Genomic DNA, 25002 nt, shown 5'->3' on the forward strand with positions numbered 1-25002 from the left:
TTATTTTGTAGCTTTTTCTTCAAAAGCTTTTCTTATATGTGTGTTTTATATTGAGCCTGACTTGTTAGGCATGAGAATTTATACAATTTCCGCACAATTATTATACTCGATCCTTTTTTTGAGGGGAATACACTCCAGTCTTGCTTTGTTAATGGAAACAAAAAAACTGACAAAACACGGAATAAAACTGATGAGGATGTGATATATGCTGTTAGTAGGAACTAGGAAGTGCAGAATCCATGGGTTCTTCTCACTGATGTCAACCGGACCAAATAAAGTTTCTAGCTACAGAAATACGTCATTGCAGTACCATCAAATAAAACTACCATGACTTCGAAAAGAACAATAGTATCTCCAATATTCAGTACCACCATATGATTTTTTATCTTATGGTGAGTTGAAGCTGAACCTGATGACATCTTCAAACCAGTTTATTCAGCAGATAAACTTAAGGAACTTATGCACTGGTCAAAGCAGGTACATCGACCTATCAAAGCCTGAGGTTCAAGTCTATCTTACATTGTTCTGATGTTTGCTCTGAAGGTTGTGTACTTAATCTGAAACTCTCAGGCCATGTCGAATTCGGCGCATCCTCGCAGGAAATCGCCACCCAAGTCGTGCCATCTTCATGGAACCTTGCTGCCGTCCTGCTCTGCGCTTGTTGGCTTGACTTCTGGATCACGGAGCTCGGGTTGACTCTCAGGGAGTGCAAGAAGGCGGCGTGCGCCTCCAGTGGCATCCCCATGATCATCCTCTGCGCGTGGTAGGAACGTTTCGCGCTGCTGCGCTCCCGCTTGTGGGCGTTCTGGTGCCCGCCCAGCGCCTGCGAGCTGAAGAACTTCCTCATGCAGAAGTTGCAGGAGAACACCTTGTGTGGTGCAGAAGGATTGAGCTCAGGCCCAGAGCAGCTCGCTGCCGCCTCCGGCGATCCGTTGGCGCCCAGCGTGAGATTCAGCCATGTCGCGCCATCGTCTTGCTCACTGGTAATCTGCTCTGAGCTCTCCTTGTTCACCGATGACTCGTCTGCTTGCTCCATCTCCTATCATTCGAGTGTTTCTTGGCTCTTGCTCTAGGTTCTGTCTGCAACCTGTTCTTGCTTTAGGTTGCAGCTCATGTATGGTGCATCAGAACCAGTTTGCAGTTTCCTTTATAAAGGAGGACGAGGTAGGAAGGAGTAGGGAATTTTTTGGAGGGTAATAATTGAGGCTTGTGGAGTGTCTTTGTGAAGAATCTGGAGGTAAAGAACTTCGTCTGGAGTTAGTGGATATCTATCTAGTTTCTGCTTATCTTCTCTTTCTTTCTTTCCTGTCTGGCCCATGCATATATATATGGAAGTGGTGCTACACTGCTACATATCCCAGGGGCAATGCATGCTTCTGTCATCTTTTCCTCCACTTGCCATAGCGATTTGATATCCAGGTTCACACCATATCACTTGTTGGTGTGTGCACCCCTCCTCTTTTTGTAAAAGAAAACAGAATGACAGTACAGTTCATGGCATTTCTTTCCATGACAAGCTTTCTCCCATTGGCAAGTATGCCTCACACAGGTGCCATTTGGCTATTCCGCAGGGGGCGACGAAAGCGATTTGCCATTCACGAAGTCATGAATCTTATTGGGTCTTATCAATCAGGAATGCCGACAATTTCAGACTCTAGAATGACTACTAGGTTAGGCCATAACAGGCAATCTGCAACAGCAACCTTGTCTTGTGCATTACTGCTGAACATTGTGTGATGTACACTGCTGAAACTTGTTAGAGACAATCGTTTCCCTACCTTTTGAATTTTGATGACAAAGCTACTTTTTTTTTCTGGAAATTAGTTGCTTGCACTAAAAGAATAATGGTTAGATCAGAACTCACAATAAACCAGATCAACAGGCGACAACGGCAGTACTACTGATCTGAACAATATTCTTGACTATTATTCAAAGTTCGTTCTAAAAATATACATGCTTTATGGATTTCTCCTATCAATATTATAACCGTCTGATCTGAAAAAAGTGAGAACTAACAACTAAAGCTGGAACGGTGAGGAAGGCCAATAGTATTGTTTTATGCCTGGTGTTGTCCCTTTGAGATCCAATAATTGAGTTATATACTGCAGATGCATTTGTGGCCATATGCTGCCTGTTCTCCCAACTCGTTATCAGGCATCCATGTTCTTTTGCTTTAGTGGGAGACTGTTGCTGTAACAAGTGCATTGGAAGCTGACCACCCGTACTTTTTAGTTAGTAGAAGAGCTGGAAGCTGAGTTCTTGCCATCTTGCTCACCCCTGTTTGCGCGATGATGTCAGCATCAGATGCTTTGTCGGTGTTAGGAGTTGTATTTGAAAGATATGATATTAAATAATAAATTTAGACTAATATATAAAAAATTATCTCTTTAAAGCTGTCATAGAGTGAAGCATTGGTAATCCTACTGAATCAAGTTGAAGAAGTGTAAAGCGGAGCATAGTAGTAAAGTTATGATGGCAACAACAAAGAATGCTCTTGATCAAGAATCGCAACAAAGCGACGATGAGAAGCAAAACGACAAACAAAATTGTCATTAGGGCTAAAAAAGACCAAGATGACACAAGAATGCTCTAGATCAAAAAATACAAATACAACAATGACAAGTAACGATACAACAAATGAAGTTGTCACTAAAGCTACGGAAAAATCTAGATAGCTAAGTTGCATCAATAATGACCAGAAAGAAATTGACTAATGGATGAAGAAATATGTGGACTCGCACGACATAGACAAACTCAAAGAGAGACTAGACTTGGATGTGGACATAGTGGAAAACAACGACTAAAGCTAGACGCAACAGCAGGCGCCACACCTAAGATGCAACATACCACCATGAAATATCCAACAGGAGCAACCCACAACCCGGATATAGAAGAGCATAGCAAGCTATGCAACCAGAAACAGGAGACCTAACGACGGTGAGAAGCCTCGTGTATGGATATGAGCATCAGTGTGTAGCAGAGCAAAAGCGAGCAATATGCCACTAGCAGGCAGCAACAAAGACTAAGACGAGACTAAGACACTAGTAGGCATAGCACCAAAGCACAACACAGGCAATAGCACAAAGCAACATCAGCAAAAGAAGCTAAGCATCAAGCACCAGCAAGATCATGTTGAAACTAAATAACTAGCACCACAAGCCTAAAGAAGCAACACAAGCCAGTGGCTTGACCATGCCAACACCTACCTCCTAGCTCGAGGAGGAGGAGGATACAGAGGAGAAATGCTAGGTATTGGTACAACACTGGCGGCTTGCAACAACAAATTTGGTGCCCTGCAGCAACAGATCTGGAGCTAAGGCCGCGGCCCTGGCTCAACATGCCACCACGGATGCAGTGAGAAGTGGGGCTGGTGCCATCCCATCGCCCTACGGCATGGAGGTCATCGGGGTCGGAGGCGATGTTACCGCGCGACATGGTTACGATCGCGAGCTGATACGGTGGCGGTGGCCCGGCGCGAGAGCCGATGGCTGAAAGTGCATCTAGGCCCCCTATGTGGATTTTGATGATTGACGACAAACGATTATGGGACTAATGTATTCGATGAGTATTTGAATAGGTAAAATTTCCATTGATATAAGAGACACGATGCTGACGAACCCTAAAAATTGAAGAAAGAAGACGGTGAACAGTTTACTCTTTAAAGTACTCTTTTGTTTTTGAAATTGAGTATAGGACCGCCGTACTATTAAGAGGGGTGCAACTCTATGGTTTGATCTTAATGTTAGTGCTAAAAAAAGATCTTCACTAAGTCTAGAAAGCGACACAAGCTCACAACACGAACACCGAGTCAAAACCTTCTCGGAGAAATTGAATGTTCTAATGCCATCGAATGTTCCGAAAATTCAGAATATAGGGTTCTTGGTTTGGGTTTCTTTTTCTTATCGGATGTTCCAATGTAGGTCAGAACATCTGACTTTCTCAACCTTAGAGGTCTCTGTCTTGAATTAAAATCCAACATCGGTTGTTTCAACAGTTGGATCGGATGTTTTGATCAGATCAGAACATCCGGTGTTATTGAACATAGACCTTTCAGCTTGATTTAATTCTTCACATTGGATGTTCCGATGTTTGCATTGGATGTCCCGATGTGTTGTTTTTACCAATTTAGAGTTGGGTTTTGAAGTTCAAATATGTTATTTTGAACTAATCGGATGTTCCGATATGAAGTTTGGAACCTCCGATGTGGGCTGAAAAGTTCTCCAATGGCTAATTTTTGAAGGGGTCTATTTAGATACCCCTTCTCCCTCTCACTCCATACACCCTGCCCATTTCGAATCAGAGAGCTCCCCCAAAGCAAAAATGCCCTCTCCTCTCCCAAGAAAGTGTCCAACCTTTGAGAGGGATTTGAAAAGAGAGTTTGAGTGCTAGAAAGAAAAAAAAATGATCTTTACATGCTAAGTGTCATCTCCAAGCTTTTGAGTTTGCATTCTTTTCTCTTGGAGTTTGAAGACTCCTAGATAGTTAGGAGTTGATCACGATCCACCAACACATTTGTGGTGCGCCGTGAGAAAGTTTGTGAAGGCCGAATTTCGCGTTTGTAAGGGAAGAAATACCACAAAAGGCTAAGGAGTGCTTTGTGCAACCGCATGAGGAAAATGATTGAAAGTGACTCGGCTCAAGTGCTATCGAGCCCCTCAATGAAGACGTAGGATCCCCTCAAGGATCCAAACTTCGGGAACAACATCATCGTGTCTTGTCCTTCGGTTATTTTGCATAATTGCTTTACTTTATTGCAAGTTCATAAATTACTTTGTGTTAATCCTACTGTTTATATCTCATATAGGAGTGCACGTTGTTACTTGCTTTAGAGTAGATTTAAACATCAAATTTAATTTCTTTAAGGAAAAATTTCAGCTTGTTTAGAGAATTTTTGAAAAAAAAAATCCTATTTACCCCTCCTCTAGGCTGCCATCTCGATCCTTCAATGGCGCATCGGGGCGAGGCGATGTCGAGGCAGGGGAAGCGCAACGGCGGCACAGCCGGGGAAGTGCGGTGGGGCTGCAACACCGATACTTCAAGAAGTCACCATATCCATATTGGATACCATATCTAATACCGATACGCGCCGAATACTCGTCGGATAAGTATCCGGCAAGTATTAAAAAATTGTGTAAATTCCAGATACACAATTGGATACTTCTCCGATATTTTAGGGTTACGGCCTAGCCCATTTGCGCCTGCATGACCTAACAATTCACCTGCAATCTCACACACCAACCGCCGTCTGCAGTCCCGCACGCTTCCTTCTCACATAGCCGCCCACATGCCAGCACGCCAACTGTCGCCCGCCGCCCACAAGTCTCACACACCCCAGCCGCCGACCGCGACGTCCTCCTAGCCGTGGCGGCGGTGAGTTCCTGTCTAGCTCTCCCCCCTTTTCACTTTAATTTGTTAATAAACATGGCTGGTGGTTATGATTCATATGGAGTGGAAATAGTTTTGCATGTTGTGAAGATGACAAAGCAAATTAGTGTGGATATTGCATAATTTGAACTACCTTTTGTCATCTCATATACAAATTACTGATAAGTTAAATTTAGACATATGCTCTGGTTCGATAGGACATTTTGATAATAGTAGCCTCTAAGTGATTCAGATAATATAAACATGCACTACAAAGTTATTCCTACTTTTTTAGCCTTGCCTGTAGGCATGGCCCATTTGGACGTCTTTAGCCTTGCCTGTCCCTAACCCATCCGGTTGGGACCTCGGCCTGTCTGGTCGCGGAGATGGCCAGGCTGCTTGGGGTTGAATATTGACCATGGGCAAAGATCTTACAAGTAGCGTTGATCCACAAGGGAGCAACCAGCTGCACTCTAAGCTAGCCGAGGATGACCAAACTGCTCCTGGTCAACCGTTGACCCAGGACGGAAGTCCTATGAGTGGTGTCGACCCACAAGGGAGCAAACAACCTCGCCTTGAGCCAGCCGGGGGTGACCAGATTGCTTGTGATCAACTGTTTACCTCAGACAAAGGTCCTCTGAGCGGCACCGGTCCGCTGGGGAGTGACCAACCTCACGCTGAGCCAGCCAAGGGCAACCAGACTGCTGCTCGCCAAGCCTCCATGCTAGGAGGAATAGAATAGCAAAGGATTCAGCTTCTTCAAAAGCGTCCAAACGCGTCCGTGGGAAACCGACCACATGTGGCTCAACAACAGCTATGACCTCCTCCCCGTCTGGTCAACTCAGTGGCTTCATGAGGGTGAGAGTTGTGCTCACCACTCCGACCATGCGGTAAGCTCTCCAATTAGGTGTAGATACTTTGATTTCTCTCCTGACTCCACAATTTGTTGTCGCTGCAGGTCCTCGACCCTACCAATGACTATGTCCATTACTCCTCTTCCGGCGCCTCAGCAGGATGCTCCAGCCCCCGAGCCAACAGTGGCCCCGATGCCAAAAACACTTGCCATGACCCCCACGCATGTAGAGCCTACCATGGAGCCCGCTCCTACCTCGACCTGCTCTCCATGGTCCCCAGTCTCCCCGCCTCCATCAGCAAACTGAACATTGAGAAGGAGACAACAGACTGCCGGTGCGCCGAGCTGGAGAGGCTGGTGGCCGAAGAAGAGGAGGAGATACGCTCACTTCAGCGGGAGAATGCTGCGCTTCAACAGGATAAGGCCGCGCTTGTCGCTTAACATTCCAAGCTGATGGAGGATGAGCGAACGACCCACGACTTTCTTCGGGGTGCCTTCATGGCCATACTGGGCCCCTGAGGAGTATTGGGTTGGAAACCATCGAGCCAAATGAATAGTCTACATAGAGCTTGGCCTACGCTATCAGTGTCCTGGTGGAGAAGTTTACCTAACTCCCGGGCATCCTGGCGACGAGGGCAGTGGAGGACGTGACAAAGACGGCAGAAGACGTGGCGAAGGCGGCCAAAGCCACGGCGGGAGGAGATCGTGACTTCCGGTCCTGAAGACAAGGCGAGGCTATAGGCGGAGTGCCAAGGGCTGGTGCAATACGTAAGGTCTCTCTTCTATGTGGAGACCATCAAAGGGTAAACATCATACTGCAACTTAGGCTTGTATCATACATAAATGAAGTTTTTCATTTCTTTGATGGGCTTATGTCGCTGTTGTGGACGTAGAGTCCCTAAATTGACTAACCCTCCTGCTCGCTTCGAGCCCTTGACCGCATCTATCAACGACACTAACGATCAGCGCTGTTAGGAAGCAATGGCTGAGTGCGAGCTTAGGTTTTTGGTCGAGCTAGAGATCCTGCAGAGCGATCTTCAAGGTGCGCTAACCCTACCACAACTTAGTCACGTATAGTTCTAGATTAGCCAAGTAAGACTCGACCAGCTGACTCCTATGTGGCTTGTGACCAACTTGCCGGTAAGAGTTGTTGGCGGTGAAGAGAGACTTAGAACAAATGATCAAGGAAAACAACCAACGGTGGGCGTATTTCTACGATTGCCTAAGCTGAGCGTTTACTCTGCTCAACTCATTGCTCTAGGGAATGTTCCCACAATATCGAGCCCCCAAGCAGTGAAAGGCCAAGAGAGTGGTATGGTTTGTAGTGCTTGAGTTGGTAAGTTGGTTTATCGTCCATGGTACCAACACGGCTAACACCATTTTACTAGCTCGCAAGCATCTAGGAGGGTCATGGACCAATAGAATTCTTGCCGGAACGCTTTTCCGACTAGAGTGCGGTATGAAGCATGGCTACCACATATGCCTCTATAGATATCAAAGAGCAGGGTGCTATCTTCTTCCTGAGTGATACATTTTAGTAAAAGCTCGTTGCTCCCCTGCGATAGAGGCATCCCTCTACCAGGGAATATTTGCGGGCTTGCCACGTGACCTTTTCTACTGATGCTTCATCATCAGGGATCGCTCAATTCTAAATGTATGCCAAGATCTGGTCCATCCAGGTCATACCTGAATCAAGATAGGGGACCACATGATGGCCACCTGAGGATTGCACCAAAGGAGGAGTTACCTCAAAAGGTTTTACCTCGGGTGCTCTGTTTTCAAGTGGAGCATCCCCTTCACCTTAGCCCGAGACCACGGTGGATGTTCATGTGAGTCTTTCTTCAAAGACTCCGACCGGGACAGGTGCACGAGAAGAAGCTAGATGGGCCAGCTCATCGGTGAGGAAGTTGTCCCTACGCAGGACATGCTTGACCTCGAAATCGATAAAGTGTCGCTCCAGATTTCTCACTTCAGCGAGGTACACCATCATTGTTGGGTTAGAGCACTGAAACTCCTTTTGCACTTGGTTTATGACCAGTAAGTAGAGAGTCACCTTTCACTAGCAGGCGCTTTATACCAAGTGCGGAGACTGCTCTCATTCCGGACAAGAGACCCTCATATTCTGCAATATTGTTAGTGGTAGGGAAACATAATTGAACTACGTATTTGAGGTTGTCTCCGGTTGGTGAGGTCAAAACCACTTTATCCCCCACTCCCTTCAGTGTGAACGACCTGTCGAAGTACAAGGTCCAGTGCTCTTATGCCTCTGGTCACTGTTCCTGCTCGAGCTCAATGGACGACCACTTGGCCACAAAATTGACCAGCGTCTGGGACATGATGGCCGTCCGAGGGATGAACCGAATATCAAACTCCCCGAGCTCCACTGCCCACTTCGCTATTCTCCCTGCAACATCCCTACTGTGAAGGATTTCCCTAATCGAGAGCGAGGAGACTACCTTGATTTTGTGGGCCTGGAAGTAGTGCCTGAGCTTACAAGAGGCCATCAGCATGGCGCACAATAGCTTATGTGTCTGTGGGTACCGAGCCTTTGCGTAGTGTAGGACTTCACTGACATAGTAGACTAGTCGTTGAAGACCTTCATGCTTGATGACCAGCACCGCTCTCACCACCTGTGGGGCAGCTGCAACATAAAGCATGAGCTCCTCGTCTGGTCAAGGAGCAGTTAGTATTGGAGGGGAAGAGAGGTACCTTTTGATATCTTAGAATGCCGCCTCTACTTGTGGCGTCCACATGAAGCACTTGCTTTTCTTTGGGAGCTTGAAGAGCGGCAGCCCCTTCTCTCCCATCTTCGAGATGAACCTGATCCAAGCTGCCACACACCCTATTAGTTTCTGAACTTCTTTTAACCTGGTTAGGGATCTCATATGGTCGATGGCACTGATCTTGTCAGGGTTTGCATCTATTCCTCGATTGGATACGAGAAAACCGAGCAACTTCTCTGATGGGACGTCGAAAGTACACTTCTCCAAGTTCGGCTTCATGCGGTACTTCTGAATGTTGTCGAACGTTTCCTGGAGGCCCGCGACCAGATTTTCCCTGGTCTTGCTCTTTAGGAGCATGTCATCAACATATTCCTCGATATTTCTACTAAGTTGTGGTCAAAGGATGAGCTGAATGAATCGCTGGTAAGTGGCACTGACACTTTTGAGACCAAAAGACATTTTTACGTAACAAAAGATCTTGAAGGGCGTTACAGAAGCTGTTTTATCCTCATCTTCCATATACATGCTAATCTGATGGTACACCGAACGGGCATCTAAGAAGCTTAGCAGAGCACTACCGACGGTCTGGTCGATTTCGGGTAGAGGGAAGAGATCTTTCGGGCCTGCCTTGTTGAGGTCGGTGAAGTTGACGCACATCCTTTACTTACCGTTGGGTTTTCGGACCATGATGGGGTTAGCCAGCCACTCTAGGAACTGCACCTCTCGGATGAAGCCTGCTTCTAGAAGCTTGTCGATCTCCTCTCGAAGTGCTTCCTTTCGGTCGGGTGCGAGCCGACACGCCTTTTGCTTTACTGGTCATGCATCAAGTCACACGGACAACTTGTGCTCGATCACATCCCTAGGGACTCCAGCCATACCAAACGGACTCCAAGAAAAGACATTCGCCTTGGCCTGGAGGAAATTGATGAGCGTGAGTTTCTATTTTGGGTCCAGGCTGGCCCCAATCTGGACCATTCTAGATGGGTCAGCGTCATTTAGGCCTACTGCTATGAACCGATCGTCGGGATTGATGATGATGTGGACCTTCTCTGGGTGGCCGCTAGACCTAGCATTCGCTGGCTACAACCCAGGAGTCAACTCAACCATGTCGAAGCTCCTCTTGTCGCAGTGCAGGACAATCTTTGGGTTGCACAATATGGTGATAGCTCCCTTGGGACCAGGGATCTTGATTGCCTGGTATGCATAGTGGGTGACAGCCATGAACTGAGCCAACGCTGGTCACCCTAGGATCGCATTGTATGCGGTCCCGAAGTCCTCCATGTCGAATAGGACCCTCTCGGTCCTGAAGTTGTTCGACGAACCAAAAGTGATGGGCAACTCGATCTGCCCCAATGGCTTGGACGAAGAGCCAGGAGTGATTCGAAAGAAGGGAGGAGATGGTTTCAGTGCACTCCTTATGATTTGCAAGGCATCTAGTACGTCGGCGAAGAGGAGGTTGATGGACCTCCCTCCATCGACCAGCATGCGCCCCATGCTGATAGTGTGCAGGGTGGTCCACCAGGCTGGAGGTGAGGGGTACCTCTAACCACTTTAGTCACAGACTTGGACCTGGTATGGTCACGCATACCTCGCGGACCACCAATTTGTATTCCCTATTTGAGGAATATGTCACGGCACTACCAAAGATATGGTGGACCACATGCTCATCCTACTGGAAACTCAGAGCCGACTCGTCAAGGTTGGCCCCATCTTCACCATCGTCGCTGCACCCAGGTTTGTTGCCCCCAAGCTCTTTGTCGATGATGCCTTGAATGACCTTGCATTTGGTTAGGTCATCTGCATCGGTGCAGTGGATCGGGTAGTAGCCTCTGCCCATCTTGCCGCCATTCTTCTCTAAGTGTCGACGTGGTTGGCTAGTCCGCTCGACCGCCATGATGTCGAGTGGCCCAGCCTTGCACTTGTTCTTCTTTTTCTCCTTCCAGTCGGTCCCTTTGGAAGAGGCGGGCTGCCTAGGGCTCGATTGCTGCTTCATGCCGGTCTAATGCTCTTGGGCCTCCGTAGCCTGCGCGCACTAGTCGACGAGCTCGAAGAGCTTAGTAGTGCTCCAGACCTCCTTGGTGGCCAGCTTTTCAACTATCTTCTGGTCTCTGACCCCCTCAACCCAGAACGCAATGACCAAAGACTTGCCTATGAACTCTAGAATCTTATTCCAACATTCGATGAAACGTTGGATGTAATATCGCAGCGACTTGCGCAATCGCTGCCTGACCTGGTACAGGTCATCCTTGACCCCTGGCCGGGCGTAGGTTCCTAGGAAGTTAGCGACAAACTGGTTGCATAAATCATCCTAGGAATGAACTGAACCACGGGGGAGGTTCATGAGCCATGATCGAGGCAAACCTGTCAGGGCGATCGAGAAATAGTTCACCATGACCTTCCCATCGCCTCCCACAGCCTACACCATTATGGTGTAGATGTGTAGGAACTCCTTCAGGTTGGTTGAGCCGTCGTACTTTTTGGCTAGGACCAACCGAAACTTGTCCGGCCAGCACACCTCTCGTAGCCGGGCAGAAAAAGCGTTACACCCCATCCCGTAATGGGGAGCCCCTCACCGATGGGAAGCTTCACACGACTAAGAAGAGAACAGTCGGTTTCACAGCCCTAGCGAGGGGACGGAGGAGTCCCATCTCGATGCGAGGGGAAGGCGAGTGATAGGACCACTTGCCCTTTTCCTGCTCTCTCCAGGCACTACCCTCCTATTTTTGGGTGGCCCTCTGGCCCCATATTACATCGCGGAGGTTGCGGTGGAGAAGCAAGTTGCATAGGTCAGCAAGTGGACTATGCCAACATAGTGGGGTTTTCCTTGTACTCCCTATTACTGAGGCAGCGCGGGTTCCATCCTACTGCGGAGCCCACTGCGAACCCTGTAGACCACCACCTCATTCACTCCTTACGGTAGACGGTGTGGTGGTACCACGGTCTGGCACCGGGAGGTCTCTACCAAGAGGGCAAGATCACACAGCCATGGCACTACCAGTGAACTCTCCAGTATCACCACCGGTAGGTGGCTAAGAAGTACCCGCACAATCTCCATGTTCTACACGGGGGTCATGGCCTCATAGTTGAGCCGCTAAACCTGGAGCGGTGAGACATCTTGAGGGGGGGAGCCCTCGGTGCTCATATTCTGCGTCCAGCACAACGGCCTTGAAGACGATGCCGCCAAGGTCTCAACCTCCTGTGGGCACTCCTCTGGGTGGTGTTTCAGTTGTTGGGGCAGTACATGACCACCTTCATATCTGGTACGGGGCTGATTTCCCTCTGATCCTATAGCCTGGGCTCACCTCCGGTTCCCGCGACACGAGCATCGCTGTTGCCTCTCATTGCATGGGCCGCCATGCAAACTTCACGTTCGGTCTCATAATCTTCGGACTCTGGCTCGGTGTCCCATGCTTGGAGCGCATTGGGCTCGTCTGGGTCGTACCCCATGACAAAAACCTCGCGATGGCCATAGTCCTCGAAACGGGACTTCACAACCATCATGGATATGGACATAGGTAGCCTAACCATAGTCTCCAAATCTGAAGAAAATGTGAAAAATGCCCCCTACCTAGTGCGCCAACTGCCGGGGGATGATCCCTAACAATGAACCCAGGGTGTACCGAATGATAGGCACGTTAATTTGTGTTTCTTAGGGTTGGACCTAATGGACTCAAGAACACGAGGATTTTACCTAGGTTCAGGCGTCCCGTGGGATAATAGCCTATATCCTGTGTAGTTTCTTATGGATTGGATGAACTTGTTACAAAATATGTTCCCTATCTTTACAAACCAGGTCCTCCCCCTTTATATACAAGGGGAAAAGGTGTATATACAAACAGACCGTGCTAAACTCTGTGGCAGATCTATATCTGATAAAGCCAACTACCCCTAGTTCATCATGGTGATGGATAGTCATGCATGTCTTGTCCCATCCATCGAACACCGTCATGCTCTCCCATGAGGCTATCCCATAGGATTAAATGCTGCGGGATGGGTCACTACACAACACGCCTACCGATGACCTTGCTCGCCGAAAGGGAGTGCCTGGGAAGAAAAACACTCAAATGGATGGCATTAAATGTGATTCTACTGGTTAGATGAGTACATTCGCTGCGACCAACAGTTGCTCTGTTACCAGGGTCGTAGTTGAGGGTGTTCGTCCCGTCAGTTGACACGTGATATCATGGGCCCCCCCAGGTGTGGAACCTCCTTACCTATTACACCAACACATGAGGAAGGGTGTCAAGTGGCGGATTCGGAGAGAGATAGCCCGGGGAGGACAACAAGTGGCCCAAGCAAGGGAAGATGAGGCTAGCATAATGGAGCAGATCGATTCGATGAACAGTGCTACGAGAGAGTGTGTACTATAGCAGATTTGATCCGATGAACAGTTCCAAGTAGGGATGGCAATTGGGTATGGGTAGTGCTCTCCAATACCCGTACCTGCCAATTTTACTTGCCCGCGAGTATACCCGCGAACGCCCATGGGCGAAAAGCGGGGACCTGAAAGTGCCTAGAGGGGGGGTGAATAGGCTTTTCTGAAAATTAAAACTAAAACAGCGGATTAAATCTGCCGGATACTCCGGTGAAGGTCTATACAGGAATTTTAGAATAACTACGAAATAAAGCTAATAGCTAGAATCTAGGGTTAAAGCTAGGTCTACTGGATATCACAGAGCTAGACTAACACTTAACACTAGCAAGATGATCACTAAAGCAATTTATATGACAAATCACAAAATTCACACAATAAAGCAAATGGCACAAATACGAACACGAGAGATTATCCCGGAGTTCGGCCACCTCATAAAGAAGTGCCTACATCTCCATTGAGGAGCTCACAAAGAGCCGGGTCTTTTCCAACCATATCCTCTTCTAGCGACCACCAAGATCAAGCTAGAAATTCTTACTCAATTTGACGATGTTTACAAACTTTCCGTGGCACTCCACAAGTTTTGGGTGCTCTACGGGCGACATCTTTCCGTATAGAAGCACAAAGCTTCAAGAGAAATGATTGCGGCGAATGCTCGATGAAGAACTCAATGCTCAAGTGGCTTGAACTCTCTCCAAACACAAACTCTCTAAAAATTTGCAAACTTTGCACTAGAGGTGGTTGGGGGGTCTTTGAATGCTCTTAAAGTGCTCAAGAGGTCTAAAGTTTACTAGCAACAGCAAGCTCTTAATGCCATGGGGTGTGGGGGCATTTATAGCTCTCTCTCAAAAACTAGCCGTTACTGTTTTGTCAGAACTGACCGGAGTATCCGGTGTACACCGGAGTATCAGGCCCTAAATCCAAAAACGGCGTCAGAACGGTCACATAACGTGTCAGAACTAGCCGTTACAGTTCTGTTAAATTACCGGAGTCTCCGGTCCTGACAGTCCTTCCAAAAACGTTAAGTCTGGAGACTAGCCGGACCCTCCGGCCTCTCCAGGTACTGGAGTATCCGGTGCACACCGGAGACTCCGGTCTCTCTTTTCTTTTTATCAAAAAGATTAAATGCTAACCGAGAGTCTCTTCCGGAGTCTACCTCGGAGACTTCGGGCTAAATACTGAGTACCGGAGTATCCGGTGAACACTGGAGTATCCGGACTCAGTGATTTTTTTTAGAATGAACTCGGTGTCCGTGAGTGATTGTGTCTCTCAACTAGTTGGTTCTAAGGGATATCTTGAGCATTGAGACAATAACCAAGCAATCAAATGCAACCCTCTTAATAGAGCGGCTATCCTAGACTCAATTTCAAAAATAAAAGAATTTAAATCCTATTGAGTACTCTTCGTTGATTCTCCATTTGTTTCGACGGGCGTCAAATGTCACTTATCTTTACAACTAATGCTTAAACATGTTCATAACTTAGAAAAGCATGTTAGTTCCTTAATCGTTTTGTCATCAATAAGCCAAAACCCACTTAGGGGGCCTAGATGCACTTTCAATCTCCCCCTTTTTGGTGATTGATGACAACCCGATTAAAGCTTACACAAAGATATATGAAATAGGATTTTGAATTCTAGAAGATATGGTGAGCTCCCCCTAAATGTGTGCATTAGTTTAAACTCGAGTCATACACAAATGCACATATTTGAGATTTAAATTCGCAAGAGCTCCTCCTGTATCCTAGAATCCGTGGGATACAATTTTAAGATAATAAAATGCTTTATGGCAGGACATGGAACACACTTAACTTAAGAAAGTACGACAATCATCACACTAACATAAAAGTCTTACAAATCTAAACGAGCACAAGGTTCATCACAAACAATAGTCCAATTGTCCAACAACGATAGGAATTTAACAGAGTCCAAAGCTAAGGGAACTAAAGGGAACTAAGGAATGGATAACTTTCTCTCCCCCTTTGGCATCAAGCACCAAAAAGAGAGAGCCTAATCACTGCTGCCATCTTCATCATCATCTTCTTCTTCTTCATCACTTCCTTCGGAGTCGTCACCAGGAGCGGCGTCGGAGGAGTCATCTTGCGCTTGTTGTTGAGAGGTCTCTGTAGCCGCTTGGGCTTCATCATACCATGCCCAAGGGTTTTCAAACTCAACCGGTGCACTCTCTGCTTCATCCGAAACAATAGGTGAACAAGGTGGCTGAAAGTTCATGGAGGTGTACATTTCCTTCTAACGCTTCTCCATTTTCTTTAAGCGAACACCTTGCTCCTTGATTTGAGTAGCATTGTGAGTGCAAACTCTGAAGATTGCTTTGAGAGCGCTTTTGATGAATGATGACCCTCGAGGAGGAGCACGTCTCGAGGCAAACTGTCTTGAGCTGGGAGGAGCACGAGGAGGTGATGGTGATGGAGAGGGAGCTCGGATGTTCAAGGGCCTCATCTGATAGGGTTCATGCTTGACTTCCTTCACAAAGGTCTTCTTGGACACCCTCTCAATGATAAACATTAGGTAAGGGGCATATCCACAGCTTTTGATTGGCAACTTGGATGTAAAAATAATTTCTCCCCAAAGAAAGTGCGCCACACTGAAGAGAGCATGGTCATTGGACATGGCGGCGAGGAGGTTTCTGGAGATACTCTACACTGTTGTTGCATCCCCACTCTTAGACGCCAAGGTGAGTCGAAACAGGGAGTTTAAGCAACGATAGAAAGGCCTCATCCCTGTAAGCTTTCCGAACTCAACTCGTCCATGATTTAGATACATGAACCCAAATTCTTCCAAAGTCAGCTAATTCTCATTGTGAATTTGATCTTTGGATGTATCTCTGGCATCAAGATGGAAGTAGTGAGCGAAACCTCTGAAGCTAATTCTGTATTTAACTCCCTCTATCATCCAGTGCATAACGGGATTTTCCGATCCCTCAAACCACACTGTAGCATAGAACTGTGCGATAACTTCCTCGCACCAATCGTACCTGAAAGCCATAATATCTTTTACCTTCTTGCTCTCACAAGCTGTAATCATCTCATTGAACACAGGATCATCTTTCTGAGCCATATAGTTCCAGTCAATCCATTGCATAGGAGTAATCGGTTTCTTCTTGGCCAAAATCACCGTCTCATAGAAATATGCCTGAAAATCATTCCAGAACTGATAATCTGCAACATTCTTCTCATAATCATATGGGTTGTTCAACCTTTCACTAACAACCCTGGAAACATGCTTCATGTAGTTCACTGTCTGTTTTGGAGTGTCAATGATGCTAGCAGTTCTCTGAGGTCTATGAAGTTTCAAGGGTCCACTAACTTCATCAGCCTGCTCTTCTTCATCATCCTCGGACTCAGACGAGTGTTCTTGAGTAACACCTTTGCCTCTCTCTTCCCTAAAGGGCATTTCTCCTTTTCCTCTTCTCGCTGTCACTTTAGCTAGGCCCTTTCCCCTTCCACTTTCTCGGCCTCTCATAGCTTGAGTTTTGGTCTGGCATACGGTCACAATGTCCCTCTCATATTGTTCAGTGGCTCCTCCTTCTTCAATGTGGATGCCTTTGCCTGAGGCCACTTTGCGGACTCTTTCACCGCTTGCGTGACCACTTCCACTATCTTCCGAGTGTGCCAGAGCTCTTGTTTCTTGAGCGCGAGGGTCACTCTTTTGTTTCTTTTTCCTTTCGAAAGTATGACCCTTCACAAACCGATCTCTGGCCATTGCAAAAACCCTAGGAGATATAGAATGAACAAAGGATGTGAGGAAAAAAATGATTGGAAAGAAGTTGCTGAAAAAATAGGCTGATACCGGAGTATCCGGTGAACACCGGATACTCCAGTCAACCCCGAGAAATCTCCCAAAACCTAGGGTTTTGGAAGATTCAGCCAACTAGAGTTGAAACAAGTTTGGGGATGAGTTCTAGGAGGTACTAGGAGCTATTCTACTAAGGGAAAACGATCCTAGACAAGGGCATTTATAGATCGGGAAGATTTTTGAAAAAGTACCTTTTGAGCTCAAATCCTCCGGGGATCTTGAAGAATAGGAATCTCCGGAGGTTCCGGCCTTGAATCCAAGTGAGAAACTATGCAAATCTTGAAGCTCCTTGGTTGTTTCTCAAAAATCGCCGGAGAGGGTGCTTTTGGGAGAGAGGAGTTGAGAGTAGATGAAAAAAAGAAGAGCTGTTCGGGCAGGGGAGTTATGTAGGAATCTAGGGACACCGGAGACTCCGGTCCTGACACTTATGCCGGAGACTCCGGTGAACACCGGAGACTCCGGTCCTGACACTTGTACCGGAGACTCTGGTGAAGACCGGACTATCCGGTAACTGGAACCAGGACTGGAATCAGCTTGAGCTGTGAACAGTGTCAGGTCCGGATACTCCGGTGAACACCGGACATTCCGGAACCTGGAACTGTGACAAAATAGATTTAGAGCTAAGATTCGGGGAGGAGTTTTTCCAGGAGAGAATTGTTGGAAATGAGGACTAATTTGCTAAATGTGATCAGCCAACAAGCATCATTACATAACTATGATCACAAATTGCAAATCATGATCGAGAGATCAAAGAGCCAAATAATTTTGAGAAAATCACTCAAAAATGCAGTTTTCGCAAACTCTTAACTAAGAAAGCTATAAATCTATAACAAGCAAATGTATACAACAGTTCAAGCCACGTTTCGAGAATCTAGGATATTTAATTCACTTCTCAACTCGCAAAACCTTTGCTCGTCTAGTGGCTTAGTGAGGATATCGGCTAATTGTCTTTCGGTTCTCACATGGCGAATATCAATATCCCCTTTTGTTGCATGATCTCTCAAGAAATGATGTCTAATGTCTATGTGCTTGGTTCTTGAGTGTTATACGGGATTGTTGGCTATTTTGATGGCACTCTCATTATCACACAAAAGTGGAATTTTGGATGTTTTGTGGCCATAGTCTCTTAGAGTTTGCCTCATCCATAGGCGTTGAGCACAACAAGCTCCCGCGGCAATATATTCGGCTTCGGCGGTAGATAGAGCTACGGAATTTTGTTTCTTGGATGACAATGACACTAAGGACCTACCCAAGAATTGGCAAGTTCCCGAAGTGCTTTTTCTATCTACTTTGCAACCGGCATAATCGGAGTCCGAATAGCCGATAAGGTCGAAGGATGACCCTTTAGGATACCATAAGCCAAGGTATGGAGTATGAACTAAATATCGAAGAATCCTCTTAACGGCCATTAAATGGCATTCTTTGGGAGCGGCTTGAAATCTTGCACACATGCACACACTAAGCATGATATCGGGCCTAGATGCACATAAATAAAGCAAAGATCCTATCATGGAATGATATACCTTTTGATCCACGCTTTTGCCATCTCCATTGAGATCAAGATGTCCATTAGTTTGCATGGGCGTCTTGATTGGTTTGGTATTCTCCATGTCAAACTTCTTGAGCATGTCTTTGATATACTTGGTTTGGCAAATGAAGGTTCCTTCCTTGAGTTGTTTGATTTGAAATCCGAGAAAGAACTTCAATTCTCCCATCATGGACATCTCAAATCTCCTTGTCATGATCCTACTAAAGCATTCACAAAATTGTTGATTAGTAGAACCAAATATAATGTCATCGACATATATTTGGCAAACAAATAAATCATTATCAACATTCTTAGTAAAAAGAGTAGAGTCGGCTTTGCCTATTTCAAAGCCCTTTTTGACAAGAAAATTCCTAAGGCATTCATACCATGCTCTAGGAGCTTGCTTTAGCCCATAGAGCGTCTTATGGAGTTTGAAAACATGTCCGGGATGTTTGGGATCTTCAAAGCTGGACGGTTGCTCCACATATACCAATTCGGAGATTGGTCCATTGAGAAATACGCTCTTCACATTCATTTGATATAGCTTGAAATCATGGTGAGTAGCATAGGCTAATAAAATACGAATTGACTCTAGCCTAGCTACGGGAGCGTATGTCTCACGAAAATCCAAACCTTTGATTTGAGTGAACCCTTGAGCAACCAAGCGAGCTTTGTTCCTTGTTACTATCCCATTTTCATCTTGTTTATTGCAGAAGACCCATTGTGTCCCAATCACATTTTGCTTTGGCCTTTCCACCAAAGATCAAACTTCATTTCTTTTGAAGTTATTCAATTCTTCTTGCATAGGCATTACCCAATCCGGATCATCGAGTGCTTCTTCTACCTTCAAAGGTTCCAAAGAGGAAACAAAAGAGTAAAATTCACAAAAATTTGCAATTCTTGAACGAGAAGTTACCCCCTTTTGTATATCACCAAGTATGTTGTCCACGGGGTGATCTCTTTGGATGCTTTGATGAACGTGTGGGTGTGGCACTTGTGATTGATGTTGAATGTCTTCCACTTCATCATCCAAAAAATTATTTGGGTCTTCAAGGTCTTGATGTTGGTCTTGTGGTCTTTTGTCGTCTTGATCTTGAGTTGATGTTGATGGTTCTACTTGCATTGATGAAGGTGGTTGATCTTGATCATTTTGAGCCTCTTGAATCTTTTGTTGCTCTAAGGGCTTGATTTCGCCAATTGCCATCTTCTTGATTGCTTCGCTTGATATTTCTTCGTGACCTAGCATATTAGGATCAACTTGCTCCACTTGGGAGCCATTAGATTCATCAAATGTTACGTCTCTCGCAATTTCAACGCATCTGGTGGTTTTGTTAAAAATACGGTAGGCGTAGGTATTTGATCCATAACCAAGCATAAACCCTTCATCTACTTTTAGAGCAAATTTTGAACTTCTAGCTTTCTTATTTAAAATAAAGCATTTGCTACCAAAGACCTTAAAGTAGGAAACGTTTGGTTTGTTACCGGTTAGAAGCTCATATGCGATCTTGTTCAATATCTTGTGTAAATACAACCGGTTGATGGCGTGGCATGTGGTGTTGATTGCTTCAGCCCAAAATTGATCCTACACCTTGTATTCATCAAGCATTGTTCTTGCGGACTCAATTAGAGTCCTATTCTTTCTCTCGACTACTCCATTTTGTTGAGGAGAGTAGGGAGCCAAGAATTCATGCTTGATTCCCTCTTCATCAAGAAGCTCTTCAACTTGTATGTTCTTGAACTCGCTTCCATTGTCGCTTCTCACTCTCTTGATCTTCACTTCGAACTCATTTTGGGCTCTTCTTACAAACTTCTTGAAAATGGCTTGTGTTTCGCTTTTATCATACAAGAAGAATACCCAAGTGAAACGTGAAAAGTCATCAACAATAACTAAACCATATTTGTTACCTCCAATACTTATGTAGGTAATTGGCCCAAATAAGTCCATATGGAGGAGTTCCAATGGTCTTGTAGTGGTCATCACATTTTTCACGGGATGAGATGCTCCAACTTGTTTTCCCGCTTGACAAGCACTACAAATTCTATTTTTCTCAAAAGACACATTTGTTAGTTCTAGGATGTGTTCGCCCTTTTGAACTTTAGACAAATTCCTCATGCCAACATGAGCAAGTCGGCGATGCCAAAGTCAACCCATGCTAGACTTAGTCATCAAGCAAGTTTTAGGCTTCACTTCATCCATTGAAAAATCAACAAGATAAAGTTTACCCTTCAACTTACCGGTGAAGGCTATTGAGGCGTCTTCCCTTCTAGAGACAATCTCACCCTCATTTGTAAAAAGACAATTATAACCTATCTCACATAATTGGGATACGGATAATAAATTGTAATTAAGAGATTTGACTAACAAAACATTTGAAATAGAATGATCATTTGAGATGGCGATTTTACCTAGGCTTATTACCTCTCCTTTTCCATTATCGCCAAAAATAAAGTTTTCATGAGGTCCTCCATATTCTTCAAAGGAGGAAAACATACTCTTTTCTCCGGTCATGTGATTTGTACATCCACTATCAATGACCCAACTTGATCCTCCGGAGGAGTATACCTACAAAACAAAGTTATGCCTTTATTTTAGGTACCCAAATTTGTTGGGTCCTTTAGCGTTAGTCACAAGCACTTTTGGCACCCACACATTCCTTTTAACAATTCTATCTCTTGTGCGGGGACCAACATAGAGAGCGACCACTTTACCACGGTGGTCTCTCTTGAGCATATATGAGGCATAGAATGAACATTGGGAAGCATGAGCCTTCGGTTGCCTTGTTTGAGCCGTGTGATTAACTTGATTGTCTCCTTTGACAAACTTGAGGTATTCCACTCCATTCAATAGCACACGACCATTTGGCTTGCTTGTGTATTGGTCAAATCCAAGACCTCTCTTTTGCTTGTTGTCTTTGGCTTGGATGGTCTTGTAAAGTGCATCTTTTGATTTATAGGTTTTGATGCACCCATATTTGACCAAGGCATTTAGCCTCTCATTTTCTTTTTGTAACGCTTGCAAGGATTCAACATTAGTTGTACAAGCATTTATATCAAAGTTGGAACAACGAGAGCATCCATTGCTAGTAGATGCACTAGATAGTAAATTTGCTTCACTAGAGTTGAATGAGCCTCTCTTAAGGATATCAATTTGTGTTTCAAGAGTTTTATAATTTTCATCTAAACAAGATAATTTCTCTTGAAGCAAGAAATTGTTACTCTTAAGGTTGGCAATTGAGGAATTGGCTAAATCATAATCTTTAGATAATTTCTCAACTTTTTCCTTCTCTTTAGCAAAGAGCTCCTCGAGTTCAAGGTTTCTCTCCTTTTCAAGGATGAGCAAGTCTTCTTGTCTCTCGAGGGTCTCTTCATGACTATCTATTGTATCCATTAGCTCCTTTATTTTAGCCATAACATTTTTATTCAAATCTTTGAACAAGTTATCACAATCACTATCATACTCACTATCACTATCTAAAAACTTGGATTGAGATTTTACCTTGCGGCTTTTAGCCATGAAGTACTTCGGGGAGTCGTCATCATCATCACTCATTAAGAGTGATTTTCTTGGTGTAGGCTCATGAATAACAATGGTGGCGACTCCTTCATCATCGGAGTCAAAGTCGGAGTTTGAATCCCACTCTTCTCCAATATGTGCTTGGCCCGAATACTTTTTCTTGTACATCTTGTTCTTGTCCTTCTTGTATGGCTTGACTTTGTTGTCTTCTTTGTCCTTTCCTTTCTTCTTGTTTGGACAATCGGCTATAAAGTAACCAACTTCTCCACATTCATAGCATGCCCTCCTTGATGTTCTCTTCTTAGGCATGTCTCTCTTGTATTTTGAATAGCCTCCCTTTCTCATGAATTTTTTGAACCTTTTCACAAAGAAAGTCATTTCTTCATCTTCAGAGCTTTCATCTTCACTTGTACTTGATTCTTGGACTTGCTTGCTCTTGCTTGCCTTGAATGCAACCTCCTTGTTCCTTGAGGTTGAGCTTTGTTTTGCATGAATCTTCACTTTATTTGCTTCTTCTTTCATGAGCTCATGAGCAAGAATCCTTCCAAGCACATCGCTTGGTGTGAGCCTCTTGTAGTCCCTTCTCTCTCGGAGGAGCGTCACCAAAGTGGGATTTCTAGGAGCAAATGCTCTAAGTAATCTCTTCACCGCTTTGTGATCATCGATGCCCTCGCTTCCGAGCCCTCTTAGCTTGTTCACAAGCACCATCATCCGATCATACATTGCTTGAGGAGTTTCATGATCCTCCATCACAAATCTTCCTAGCTTTCCCTCAAGCAACTCTATTTTGGATTCTCTCACACTTGTAGTCCCTTCATGAGCAACTTGAAGTGTATCCCAAATTTTCTTAGCTTCTTCAAGTCCATCCACTTTATTGAATTCTTCAGGACTCAAGGCACTAAGCAACACACTTGTGGCTTGAGCATTGCGATGCATATTTTGTTCTTCACTTGAGGTGAGCTCTTGATCTTCCTCCGGCAACTCAAAACCTGTGCAAACAATCTTCCAAATACTTGGATGAAGAGAGATTAAATGCATTTTCATTTTGTACCTCCAAGCGGCATAATGTGTACCATCGAAGAATGGTGCACGCCCGGAAGGCACGGAAATGTAATTGCTAATAGCTAGAATCTAGGGTTAAAGCTAGGTCTACTGGATATCACAGAGCTAGACTAACACTTAACACTAGCAAGATGATCACTAAAGCAATTTATATGACAAATCACAAAATTCACACAATAAAGCAAATGGCACAAATACGAACACGAGAGATTATCCTGGAGTTCGGCCACCTCACAAAGAAGTGCCTACGTCTCCATTGAGGAGCTCACAAAGAGCCGGGTCTTTTCCAACCCTATCCTCTTCTAGCGACCACCAAGATCAAGCTAGAAATTCTTACTCAATTCGACGATGTTTACAAACTTCCCGTGGCACTCCACAAGTTTTGGATGCTCTACGGGCGACACCTTTCTGTCTAGAAGCACAAAGCTTCAAGAGAAATGATTGCGGCGAATGCTCGATGAAGAACTCAATGCTCAAGTGGCTTGAACTCTATCCAAACACAAACTCTCTAAAAATTTGCAAACTTTGCACTAGTGGTGGTTGGAGGGTCTTTGAATGCTCTTAAAGTGCTCAAGACATCTAAAGTTTACCAGCAACAACAAGCTCTTAATGCCATGGGGTGTGGGGGCATTTATAGCTCTCTCTCAAAAACTAGCCGTTACTGTTTTGTCAGAACTGACCAGAGTATCCGGCCCTAAATCCAAAAACGGCGTCAGAACGGTCACATAACGTGTCAGAACTAGCCGTTACAGTTCTGTTAAATTACCGGAGTCTCCGGTCCTGACAGTCCTTCCAAAAACGTTAAGTCCGGAGACTAGCCGGACCCTCCGGCCTCTCCAGGTACCAGAGTATCCGGTGCACACCGGAGACTCCGGTCTCTCTTTTCTTTTTATCAAAAAGATTAAGTGCTAACCGAGAGTCTCTGCCGGAGTCTACCTCGGAGACTCCAGGCTAAATACTGAGTACCAGAGTATCCGGTGAACACCGGAGTATCCGGACTCAGTGATTTTTTTTAGAATGAACTCGGTGTCCGTGAGTGATTGTGTCTCTCAACTAGTTGGTTCTAAGGGATATCTTGAGCATTGAGACAATAACCAAGCAATCAAATGCAACCCTCTTAATAGAGCGGCTATCCTAGACTCAATTTCAAAAATAAAAGAATTTAAATCCTATTGAGTACTCTTCGTTGATTCTCCATTTGTTTCGACGGGCGTCAAATGTCACTTATCTTTACAACTAATGCTTAAACCTGTTCATAACTTAGAAAAGCATGTTAGTTCCTTAATCATTTTGTCATCAATAAACTAAAATCCACTTAGGAGGCCTAGATGCACTTTCAATATAGGCTTTTCTGGACCAAACTCGTCGCTTGTGGTCTTACCCATATACCCACCAGCTGGGCAGTGGTGGCTCAACTCGGGACTGGGTGGGGCGGGTAGCGACACGGCTTAGGGTGGAGAGGGGTGGGGCGAGAAGGGGCAAGGAGCGGATGGGCGGGGCTGGGCGGTGTGGCTAGAGGCGGGCAGGGGTGGGATTGGATATGGAAGACAAGACGGGTCACAAGGAGAATTGGGCCCACATGTTAGAGAAGCTACACGGGTTTTGAGAGTATGGGTATGCCTTATCCATAGTCGACTCGTATACCCATCGGGTAGTATTTTTCGCCCACGAACATACCCGCGGGTACCAAATGCAACTCATACCTGATCCTATTAGGGTATTTACCCGCGGTTAAACGTGTAATTGAGTAGAATTCCCATCCCTAGTTCCAAG

At 45.4% G+C, this 25002-nt stretch overlaps 1 protein-coding gene across 1 annotated transcript; it reads right to left on the reverse strand.

Moving 5' to 3' along the window:
• Positions 1–349: 349 nt before the first annotated feature.
• Positions 350–1616, reverse strand: LOC133905116 (zinc finger protein 7-like). The gene has a single exon (XM_062346829.1). It carries the CDS (start codon positions 1034–1036, stop codon positions 491–493), a length of 546 nt encoding a protein of 181 aa, XP_062202813.1. The 5' UTR covers positions 1037–1616; the 3' UTR covers positions 350–490.
• Between the last annotated feature and the right edge of the window lie 23386 nt (positions 1617–25002).

The sequence above is a fragment of the Phragmites australis genome, chromosome 22 (assembly GCF_958298935.1).
Source record: "Phragmites australis chromosome 22, lpPhrAust1.1, whole genome shotgun sequence".
NCBI lineage: Eukaryota > Viridiplantae > Streptophyta > Magnoliopsida > Poales > Poaceae > Phragmites > Phragmites australis.

What these genes read in the sequence shown, in the direction of transcription:
- LOC133905116 (XM_062346829.1), bottom strand. Translation starts at nt 1,036, where the DNA reads ATGGAGCAAGCAGACGAGTCATCGGTGAACAAGGAGAGCTCAGAGCAG.